We start from the raw sequence: 12476 nt of genomic DNA on the forward strand, positions 1-12476 counted from the left end.
GTGTATTATAGAAATGCCGTCTCCGCTACGGCTCACGAAAAATTGGCAGGCCAGACTCAAATTCACTTAAGGGAAATAATCAGTTCCTCCTTATGATTTACATCAAATGAAATAGATTCCCTGCGAATGATGGGGAATTAGAATAGCCTGACCAGGCCTTACGGAAAGGAGCACACAGACCCTAGGTAATTGTCAGTTGTCTATGTTTTGACAACTATGCCCCTACAGTTCCAGAATTAAATGTTAGAGGGCTCAAACCTACCCCAACTTATGCTCACATCAGAAGCTATCTGCCACTTAATGACAAGACCATATCATGTTCAGGACAAGATTGTTATCAACGCCGTTCAATGATTGACGTTCCCTAGAAACATTAGCAGTTTGTTTGGATTGTAACGTAACGCAAAGACACGATGGATCCGAATGTATGAGATATAGTGAAACATTTAGAAAAAAAAACTAGACTTGAGCAGGGTCTTGTGTTGTCAGAGAAGGAATGGATCCGGAGAGTAAGGGGAAACATAGTTATGAGGTAATAAAGTGGGGTCCCCGATATGTCGAAACAAATGTAAATCCGAACAGAGGACAAAGGGACAAGGAATTGAGTACTATCGCAAGATGCTTTGCGAGAGGAAGGGTCTAATACAGAGCACGCCATATGCTCTCACTCGGGTTTAGCTAAGCGGTGAGGAGGGCGAGCTCGGAGCCCTGAACTACAGGATATAGGAGACGGGTAGTGATTTAAAAAAAGAGAGAGTGAGATAGAGAAGGCGTACGTCCGCACAGTAATACACTTGTTAACTTGCCACTGATCAGACCTTTGGAATTGGCCCGGATATATCGTATCCTCATTAATTCTGGAAATGACCTCCTATTTTGAATAATTTGTATTTCATTTTGTACATCGTGGTCTAAGCTACATACATACCAAAATCATGGAAATCCGTTACCTTATTCCTTTCTGGGGAAGTCGTCCGAAAGTCTTGACAAAAATTACCTTGCAATTTCAATACTAATCGCTGTGGGCGCAAACGTATGTCTTGGCACAAGAGCTATCTACCAACCATCAATCGTAACCACGGCTTATTCAGAACACAAGATATAAAAAGATTAAGTTCCGCTGCAGTTCAAAGAAAAGGCGCTAGGGGCCGAAGATGTAATTATTTCCGTTTTTGTCACACCCCACCAACACACCAAAATTATTCACCATTCAGCAACAGTTCTTGAGTCTTCTTGTTGGCACAAACAATCACAGACATACATACACAGGTGAAAATATAACACCCATGAATATTTCAAAGGGTAATACAGCTGCTTGTCACCATGTAAACAACACGTATCGTAGCTTGAACATGAACATACTACTACCCAGTATTTGTGTCTTATTTATTACCTGTAATATCAAATGATAGTTTCTGTATTTCAGTTGAGGCCACAGCAAGTAAATCTTATGGATGACATCAGCGCGCTCATTAATTTTAGCCTGATTTCAGAAAAAAGAATTTTTTTCTTCTGCAGGAATGGTCAACATGACGATAAAGTACCAAAATGAGCGAATATATTGTGTTGTAGCCTAATAATTGTACTTGTAGAAGTGGCACTTGCGAGGTACCCAGGACTGTAGTTGTAGAAATGAAACCTATTGGATAGTTGTAAAAGTGACACCAATATGGAAGCCACGAGTGTGGTTACCAACTTTGTTGGTGATGCCAGTCTACCACACTAGTGTCACTTTTACCACACCGGTACACGTATTAAATGCAGGAATAAATGCCTCGTTACCTCTGATACCATGTTTTGTCCCTTTAATTCTTTTTACAACAGTCATCACAACTTTATGGTGCCTATTTTTGAAAATGTAGCCGTCTTGTTTTTTTTTTCACCCATCTTGTTTTTTTCGCCCTATCGCACTATTTTTGCAGTCTGCAGAGGATGTCATCCATAAAATTTACTTGCTGTGGCCTGAATAAAAACTGCTTTGATGGCTAACTCTTGCGGTTCTTTTACACGATCTATGAGAATGCTTTTCTCTCCGTTTGAGCCCCGCGAGCACGCACTGACATGTACCTGTAAGTAGTGCGTGCTCGGAGTCATGTTTGAACCCCGTTTGAGCGTGCGTGCTCCGAGTCATGTGATCTTCGTTTTGCTAACTATGGATAAGCGTCCCGGGCACTCTGCCCCAAGTTCTCCCGCCTGATACACACAAAATGCTGCTAGTCGAAGAGAGTTTTTTTTTCCCGAGGATACGTTGGTGCACGTAGCCGGGCCAGTAGTTTTGCCTCAAGGTATCGGGAACACGAGGAACCATCCCAGGTTAGTGCAAATCGGTACCTGAAAGTTGGTCTGGAAGGAAGGAAGAAGGTCTCAACAATGCTTATGTTAACGTTTTTGTATAGAATAAGGCGGAACTCGGAAGCGATTTGTAGTACCATTTTACTGTTACTGTTATATACTCCGCAATTCACACATTTTCGTCTACACTTGTACCCCAATATGCCTCATAATTCAAGGACTCCTGCAGACTTCGTGTACAAGAGTTTTTGTTCTCGGCGATAGTTCGTGTGTTGATCATCTCTCTGGTGATTTTCGTTACTTGTGATCTATCCCGACTCAGTCATTCAACAGTATTGTTGGGTGTGTAACAAAACCCATTATTTGCCCCATAATTTTTCAACTTTTGGGATGTCCATAGACCAAGAATGCATGATCTGATTTGTGTAGAACTGGCCCGGATCTAATAACATCCTCAGATCAGAGGAACACAAGTCCCGTCGAAAGTAGTACAAACACGCGAAGCTTTTAGGTGATCGTATTTGACTATCAACATGGTTTCTAGATTGTGATATACATATGTATTTGGCCAGTATTATGATCATTGTTTTCTGTGATTTATTGGTTGGTATACAGCTGACCCAGTTCAGCAGCGGAGGGATGTATATGAAAAGACAACGAACCGCCGAACTTATCAGTTGAGACGAAACGCGGCTCGGAGAGATCATAGCTTCGTAAGTACAGTCTAATTTTTTTATCATAGCCGTCCTGTACTATGATTGTGATATACCCACGTTTTAACTTTTCCATATACATGAAATACACCCAAGAAATTGAAGAATGTCTGAGTCCGGCCGCTGCTGACATTTGTGATTGATTATGTTGTTTACTTATTTGCGGACGGAACCTGTGTGATGGAAATATCCCTATCTATTCAAAACGACCATGCATCATCACAACAAGGTGGCTTCAGTTAGAAACCTCCATTTTAAAGATTTTAGTGTTTTATTCGTTTTTCTTTTCGAATTTCCCTTTAGCAAGACATTTATGAGATGTGTTTTTGGAAGGGTTTGTATGTTTTATTCAATATTCGCACAAGCAACACGCCTAACTGGGGATAAATATCATTACATTGAGGAATAGATGATGATAAAAATATTTTTTTCTCCTTTGGAGTAACAACTATGTTCAATGTTATTTCTTGATCTGTTAACGATTGTGGGTTGTCGTGATTTACCGGACCATCCGGCATGTTTGGTACTAATTAAGCTGGGAATGGCTGCGGAGAGACTTCAAGTTTTCCGACGGCTGAGCAGACAAGTCACGTGTCCCCCTACCTGATGATTATCCCTCTGACCCCATTTACTCCCTGACCTTTCCCCCATCTCCCATGTAGGTCATTCGTGGCTTCTCCTTCACTGAGTACGGTCATGTTTCCCACCCAACCCTACCCTCACTTATCTGACTTCAAGACGCTCATTTAATTATACTGTATGGTCTGTTTCTGCTATAGCGAGTGACAACAACGAGGTGTTCCTGACACCCGTACATATGTCCATCAGGACGACGCAGTTCCACCACAACGTGCACAGTCACAGAGATTCCTACCACAGCAGGGAAAGTTGGTCGAGACCTTCCACTGCAAGTCGGTGAGACGAGCTACATCGCTGGATGAGCCGGAATAGACGTCCGTGTGCCTTTTATAGTTGGGAAGAAGGGAACCCAGAACAGCGCCGTCGACAGGAGGAAGGCAACGAGAGGAGAGTGCCAGACGAGCAGCAGATCTAGAGCAGCCAATCGATTGCGCTGCTACAACCATAGTAAACCTGAAACTATTTAGAGAATTCACAGACTGGTTTTGAGTTGATTTATACCATGACTATGTATTTTAATGTACCAGGTATACATTGTAAAGTAGTAGTTGATTGTACATGTATATCAAAGAAGCGTAGAACAGCGACGATGGACCGAATCAAACCTGAGGTGGATATAGTAATGGAGAAAGCCCCCATTGGAATATCCATTACAATTATTCTGTATCCAACCTGTGACCGAAGTTAGCGGGGTCAGCATTATGTAGTAACGTCAAACACAGTCTCCCGTGCCCAGTGTACGGAAAACCTTGTCTCTGCGTTCTTCCTTTATTCTAGCTGTGCTAGTCCTTGTCTTCAAAGTAGAATCTAAACCACTTGAAATCCATTGGTTTCATGACTTGTTTGAAATATGTGACTTATTAACCTTTCAAAATCAAGCTTTACTTAATATGTATCTATATAGCAGGTATAACTGCCCTTCGGCGTAACACACCAGCTTCAATTCCAAACGACAACCACCTGAAAGCAAATCACTTCATATTTTATAGATATCGACATAAAACTGTGACATATTCGTCTTCATTATTTTTTTTACCTCGTGGAAGCATATCATCCCACATTGCGAAAGTGAAGCTCAAAAGATATAAGCAAAAGCTATGCTATATTTGTCTTTATTGGTCTTCTTAAAACATCTTATTTCTCTACCTTCAAAATCATCTTATTTTTCTACCTTCAAAATCATCCTTTCTATAGCTCCAAACGACAACCACTTGAAAGTATTCCATTCCAAATTGTAAAAAGCACAAGCTTATATAGGAAATAAAAGCTGGGACATATTGGTCTTTATTATAACAGTCATAAGCAGGTGAAACATCGTAACAATCTGTAGGAGTGTACTGCCGATGATGTGCAGTCATTCCCAGCTATTTAAAAAGACCGTTCCCTTAAATCATTAATCCTGACACAAAGAATGCATCAACAAAGAAAAATGAACAGCTAGAATTATAGTCCTCAAATAATACTGTATAGACGACACCCCCGAGGTTTAGCCAAAAATCAATTCCCAGGGGAATGCATTCGTGGAATTTTCTAAATTCTTTCAAAGCGATCGTAATACTGTAGAAAATGCCTCCGCCCCTGAGGCGTCGCCAAAAATAGACGACGCCTTATCGTCTTATAGACGAACGGTTGCAGTTCTAGTCAACAATCCTAGCCGGCGCTTTTGAACCATTTGAACCATATAATTGCTGTTACAGTAGTAGGAGACATGTTTTCTTTTTTTTTTACAAATATCTTAATTTTGATATTTGATCCGACAAGTCTCCACCACATAAGCATGTGACCTGTTCTTTGTGCTTAAATTGTGCTTACATGATGCCATCAACACTTTTTGCATACATAAGAGTTATTTTGGTATTTTTGTTTATTTATATATACAAATATATATTTGGCATTCCTATTTTCTTGTATTAAACCAAATGAAATTTGGTATGAAGGTGTGTAAATCATCGGCCCATAGCACTTCGTTTTCCATTCGGCATACATTACTTAAAATTGTTGAAATTTGGGATTTTTTGTCATTCTTAGACTAAACACATGGGCGCATATGCATTTGTGTGAAAACCGAATGACCTGAAAGGATGCGTACAGTATGTGCTCACAGGACTCCTTTCACACTTGGTGTACATCAGTTAGAATTGTTTGTTTTTTTCATTTTCAGTCCAACTGCACGAGTTTGTTTGTTGATATCAGTATTACTTTGCCGTATTATAAAATCCGAATTCATGAACTCAAACAGTTTGTACTCGGTTCCACAGAGAATCACAACGCTTCCAATTTGTTTGAAATCCTGAAAGCGCACTTGAGTGGTCGACTTCCATCCTCCTACTGGGTTGGCTTGGCTTGGGTTGGCTCCATTTGCAGTTGACGGTTCACGTTGGTTCTTCCTTCTCGGCTTTCGGCAAATTGGTTCTGGCCTACCGTGGGGGTCCAAATAAACCCCGTGAGTCTTCCATGAATCTGTCTAAATAATGTTTCCCTATATAGTACTGTCATCTGAATCCAAGATGCCCAGGCCAGGGTAGAAACATGGCCAATGTCTCGTAGGTAGTACCCTACCCCAGTTTTGCCCAGTTTAAAAATGTGCAAGTAAGGGCAACGTTTAAAAGCTGCTCCTTATATTTACCTTATTAAAGCTTTAGAACATGGCCACTATCCCTCAGCCAATGGGAGCCCTTCAATTACTGTGATTATATCCACATAGTGCAGAAAAGATAACTGGCTCATTTTGGATAAACACACTGGCTCTGTGCAGACAAATATAAACAAAACTGTCAATCAAAACGACAGACAGCCCACATCAGAGTACCCAACAACTTTTTCTGCACCACTGGTCAGCTCTCACACTGTGGCTATTTGTAAGTCATCACTAAGGCTATCTACATACCAAAAATCATGACGATCCGTCACCACGTTCTCGATTTATTCTCGTCCAAAGTTGAAAAGGAAATCGGCGCCTGCAATTCCACAGCTTTTTTAGTTTCAGACGCTAGGGATTCCAAACTCACAGCACTTACTCTTTGCCCCAAGAATCTACCACACAAGAATCACGACCACAGCACAGAACACGAGATAAGAATCATGGAAGTTCCGCTGCAGTACCTTAGCAAGCCGCTAGGGGACCAATTAGCGAACTTGACTTTTGTTTTCACGACCCCTACCCACCTTCCAAATATCATCAGGATCCATTCCAAGGCTTCTCGAGTTTTTTGTGGTTCTCCTGAGTCCTGTCGATTGGACGGATGAGGAGGCAGACAGGCTTTTTGCCTGTTTTTGCCTGTTTGCCTGACCTGCACATGACTTTTTATGGTGAAGGAGGGGTGTGCAATTCCTTCTCCACCCTCTCGTCTACTGGAGCACTAAGTTTCACAGGGGCAACTGTATGCAATGTGTGAGGCGGCTCCAGCAGATGCAGCTTTGTTGTTCGGAGTATCCGTCTCCTAGGAGGACTTCCAACCAAGGATGTAAGGGGTTCCTCCTACCCCTGACTCGTGTTGCTGACGTACACGCCTAAAACATATCCTTGTCATTATGGCGAAGGTAATAAATATCTGGAATGCAGTGAGGATTTATAGAATACGCTACGAATTCCCGGGAATATATAAAGTATTTTCTTCAGACGGCACTCTGGCTCCTTCCGAATCTCCCGAAAAACCTGACCCTTCACTCTGACAGCCTTTTGAATGTCCCTTGAAAATATGTCTGCTTTATTTGTCACTTTCACAGGTAATTTCGCTCCTGCATGACAAGTAACTTAAGCCATGTTGATTTGATTATATGGATTACATCCGCTCGGAACTCCCAAACTGATGCGAGCAAGCGAAAAAAAAGTTTGGGCAAAAAAGTTGCCTATAGTATAAGAAGGTAGAACATAGTACTAAAACACATAGTATGGTATACCAACAGTACATTGTACTTTTTTCTTTTTGGACCGATCCGAAAAACAGACCTGAAAATAAATCAGTGGAACGGGTTTTGCCAATTAGAAAATGGACACACTATGTCGGCAGGTGCTTGGGGTATTACCGGGCCAAGAAGGCAACAAGAGCGAAGTCGAGTAGAGTTTATACTCATTTATACCAAGTTTCTACAATCAAAGGTACGGAGACAGTTAGCCTTGATTACATGGAGATGGGATCTTAAAACGTCAGTGGAGCTGGATAATTCACCAAACAGATCCCTTTGTCCATTGTTTTGAGTATTGCCAATTCTCAAGTTTCCACAGACAATCAGGTCCAGGTTCAGGTCCGGAGCTGGAAATGATCCTCTGCACCTGAACGGTACCTGTGCCTGACTTTTCTGTACTGGTACCTACCCCTACCAACAATAGATTTTTCTTTGTATCCTTTCACATCCTATTCTTTAGACTTGTTTTGGCATTCCATGGCATTAGTTATCTGTTTTCTCAATCAGCATACATGTGCTGCTTTGCACAATTAACTGTGTGTTTGTAAACTTATTTTGTCGGAAATGGCCGAAAATTCATGCGAGCGCGGATGTCATCCATGTAATGAAATCAACATGGCCGTAGGTACGCTTCCTTGTCACCTGGAGCTTCACACGCGTTACTGCTTCTGACGCTTGCCGCTGTCTGTTGTAAGAATGAGACGGTGAAACTAAGGGCCTGGTCACTTTTGTTATGCAGAGTAGGTGTGCATATATGACAAGACGTTCTTGACATTCCTGGGGAAGTCTTGGATGTTTCGAAAAAATCCCAGCTATTTTGTAAATGAAAGATTGCCTTAGATGCTTTTTTTATGTTCTGCCACAGTATCGTGTTAAAAATGTGGCCACGCCTTAACACATGGGGGTCATTTCGAAAAGACTGTTCATTGTTTGATATGTAGTCTAGTAATGGAGTGCACCTCCATTAGTTTGTTGACCGAATTATTGTTCGCCAGGAGAGCAAACTACGCAGTTCAAAGGTACAGATCCGGGAGTCGTATCGCGTCATTATGTCGCACGTCCCTCGCACTTTATCTGTCGGGAAAACAAATGTTTAGCGAAGGTCTGGGCAAAGCTAGCATTAGAGAAAAGGTTTGCTCTCCAGTTTATGTTGGTCCGCGACATTTGGTGGTGCGTTGTTGTTCCCCGCTATGACCGAAGATGTTGCACGTTATGCGAAGGTAAGATCGAGGCTGTGTGTTCAGTGATACAGCATATTGTCCACATGTACGAGTGTAAAGTAGTAAGGGTAGTACATTAGTTCCGTTGGAATACGCGAGAGGACCGCTAGCTATATAGCTACAGCGGAGGCTGCGAGAAAACTCATCGTTCGTTCTTTTCCAGTCACAATGACACATCGGGAGGGGGGGGGGTAGTTGCGGCAAATACCTCTAAGAATGGGAAAGAGTAAATCGTACGCTTTGATGCTGAAAACTTATCAACGTCTTACATAGGAGGGATGACATTCCGTAATGTACAATCCTAGATAGTTGAGACAGAACAGAAAGATACTGTTGTTACCTCCTGACGAGGGTTTGAAATTTTCCCAGGGTTGTGTGTTCGCAGCTGTATCTCACGATCGGTTCGGCGGATCAGTATGAACTTTTGCACATGATTAGCTAGGCGGTACCTGCTCGGTACTGCCCGTTGCTTTAAGGGGGTTCACACTTGCGTATATTTAAACCACCTCACTTAAGTTTACTCACTTTACTGCATTCTCAAATGAATGGTTGATTTCACTGAAATTTGATGTTAATTTTGTCACAGCATTGTCGTAGTTTTGTATATATAAGTGACTCATCGGTCTGAACTGTTGGCTCCTAATAAGCCCTGCATTCGTGTCCGCGGCATGATCTGTGATGTTGGCCGTCTCAGTCTGTGTTGGTTTAGAAAATTATGATGCAAAACGATGTTCAATTCTTTTGCACTTCGACTACTTTCATACTGTCCGAGGTGAATTGTAATTGGGCCGTCAGACAAGGTTTCCTTTAGAAAACTTTGTAACAATACGGTCACTTCGTACAAGCTTATTGTAAATAGAAAACTTAATGATAGATATAATTATACATATTCCCTTTACGATAGTGTGCAAATAATCATATTTGGGAAAGTTTGAAGTCTAGACTATACTACACAAAGGCGACAACGCTACACATACAGTAGAGAGCTAACTGTATGTGTAGCAATATTCCTATAATAGAACAGATTTATTTTTAAATTTAGACAATTTTCTCATTAAGTATTGAAATTAGGTTTTAATTTGGATATCAAATATGATTTGATTGATTTGATTTATTGGAATTGTAACAATACAATACTCGCGGATCACAGGCAGCGGTAGGCTGGTTTTGTGATCCGCACATCAATACGTATACATATAAACATTACATTAATACACTGAAAAGATAGAGCATTGGTTAAAAACTTTTAACGTTAAATACAATAAATCTACATTCAGGATTTGATCTAAAATATAAATTAGGCATTCAAGGACCGTAATCTCTGCTTGAACATACTGAGGCTTCGGGCTTGCTTTACCGATTGCGGCAATTCATTCCAAAGTCGGGAAGCATAAGGGATGAAGGTAGATCTGTACGTCTGGGTCCTACGAGGGAGGTGTAGGTGCGTAGAGTTACGGAGTTGTAAACGTGTGGCTCTGTGCTCTCCTCGGGTGGTTGGTATCAGTGGTTGCAGATGAGGGGGGACTAAGCCGTTTACAGCCTTAGTGGATATTTAACTATATAAAGCATAACTTACATGCTACCTACATACCAAAAATCAGCACTATTCGTCAACCCCTTCTTGAGTTATTCCCTTTCTAAGTCTGACACTTAAAACGGCTCCTGTAGTTCGAAAACAAGACGTTAGGAGGCCCAAACCTACACCAATTATTGTCTGCCCCAAGAGCTATCTACCATTCAAAAATCATGACCATAGCATGTCAAAAACTCGAGATATCAAACCCGAAGGTTCCGCTGCAGTATTATAACAAGCCGCTAGAGAGCCCAAAATCCAATCATTTCTAGGTCTCATCAAGACCTACCCACATACCAAATATCAAAACAATCCATGCAGACGTTCTCGAGTGGTCTTCTACACGCACACACACACACGCACACACACACACGCAGGTAATAAAGTCATATTTCAGTTAGAAATGTACGACTGTATCGTGATGGAATTATTGTAAAGGCATTGTCCATTAACCTCAAGGTATTTCAAACCATATGTCTGGGGTATTTTACTTCCGAGTAGATGTTTGGCGTGGGTGCTTACCAGGGGTAAATCGACGAGTCTTTCATAACTATAGGGGCCTAACATAAAGCCTTATGTAAATGAACATCTCTGTTATAGGTGTACGAATGAAGTAACGGAAATATTCGAATGACTGTAGTGAAATGATTACCTTCGCCAAAATGTGACCAAAAGAATATCTGGAATGCAGTGAGAATTTTTATAATACACTACGAATTCCTTCATTTTGGCTCATTCCTTCTCCTGTGAAGGGAATATAATGTTCATCTGAAATTCCCACTAGAATAGCCCACGGATTTTTTTCAAATACTTCATTCCGGCTGGTTCTGCTTGATTTCTGCTAATTCGGTTTCAGTGTGAAGGCCCTATTAATGACCCTCGATAGACTACACGCATTTTGCACTGAATGAAAGCTCCAAGTTTAAAGAAAGCAAAAATTATTGTCTTCAAAAAATCTGGTCGATTATTCACTAAACAAACTTTCTGTTTCGGACAAGAGACAGTAGACATCGTATCTTCATATTGCTACCATAACATCTTCAGGTAGCTTCTCATTAGCCAAAAAAACAATTGTCATACAAAGCGTTCAAAGCCATAAGGTGGGCTCACACATATGTATATATCCAAGTCCGTATGAGATGCGTATGACGCTCTTAAGGTAGGGTCACACCTGCGTATATATTTAAGTCCGTATGAGGCGCGCATGGGAGTATTTGCCTCCACCAGGCTCCACAGGTTGTTGTAAAAATAATGGAAATTGGACAAACGTAAACAGGTAACATGTCAGACGATTTAGCTGGGTCGATAACAATACTTTATTTATTTATTTATTTTTATTTATTTATTGATCTTTAGGGTAGTCCCTTCAGTTAATGTAGTAACTGATTTCCAAGGGAGCCCTATAACAATAATAATAACTCAAAGTACAAAAGATAACTACTAACATAGGATTGAACATTACAAAGCAATAATCCAATTCGGGTTTGTAAATCATATAAGCAACTTCAAAAGAATAACAACTCATACTTAATAACAAAAACAACTCAAGATCACAAACTCATAGGGTCATTGGACGGTCATTGCGGTCAGAGGTCAGATGTCAGTGCCATTTGTCCTGATCAATCGGACTGAACATAAGAAAGAATAATCCAATTCGGATCAGTAAATCATATACGCAACTTACTAATAACAACTCATACACAATAACAACTCAACATCACAAAAATCATAAGGTAATTGAACAGTCATTGGGATCAGAGGTCAGATGTCAGTGTTATGATATCAGAGACTGTTTAAAGGCTTTAAGAGTAGTTGCTTGTTTTGTCTCAGGTTTAAGTGTATTATATATTTCAGCTGCCCTGTATGCAAATGTGCGTTGACCTGCTCTTGAAGTGTAGTTAGGTTTAAGTAGGAGTTGTGCTTGTCTGGTGTTATGACTGTGGATTTGGTTATTGAAACGAAATGTGTTGAGTAGGTAGCTGGGTGCTAGGCCATGAAGGCATTTGTACACCATAATGCAGATCTGCCGAGTTCTTCGCTCCTGCAGCAGACTCCAACCCAGTGCCTGATGCAGCTCCCCAACATTCGACCTCGGCTCACTCCGTAGGATGATTCGTGCGCCCCGGTTCTGGA

General features: G+C 41.1%; 1 protein-coding gene and 1 long non-coding RNA gene across 2 annotated transcripts in view; both read left to right on the forward strand.

Annotated features, from left to right (window-relative positions):
* Window positions 1–1646: 1646 nt before the first annotated feature.
* On the forward strand, window positions 1647–4396 carry LOC118416124. The gene is made up of 3 exons (XR_004831558.1): window positions 1647–2313; window positions 2908–3005; window positions 3785–4396. It is a non-coding gene; the product is annotated as an uncharacterized LOC118416124 (long non-coding RNA).
* A 4329-nt stretch (window positions 4397–8725) lies between these two features.
* The window catches only part of LOC118421142 (calmodulin-A-like), a 60921-nt gene continuing 57170 nt past the window's right edge, over window positions 8726–12476 (forward strand). Inside the window, exon 1 of the mRNA XM_035828306.1 lies at window positions 8726–8770. Within this exon, the coding sequence (XP_035684199.1) occupies window positions 8741–8770 (30 nt within the window). The 5' untranslated portion in view covers window positions 8726–8740. The remainder of the gene's footprint in view (window positions 8771–12476) is intronic.

Source organism: Branchiostoma floridae, chromosome 1 (assembly GCF_000003815.2).
Source record: "Branchiostoma floridae strain S238N-H82 chromosome 1, Bfl_VNyyK, whole genome shotgun sequence".
Classification (NCBI taxonomy): Eukaryota; Metazoa; Chordata; class Leptocardii; order Amphioxiformes; family Branchiostomatidae; genus Branchiostoma; species Branchiostoma floridae.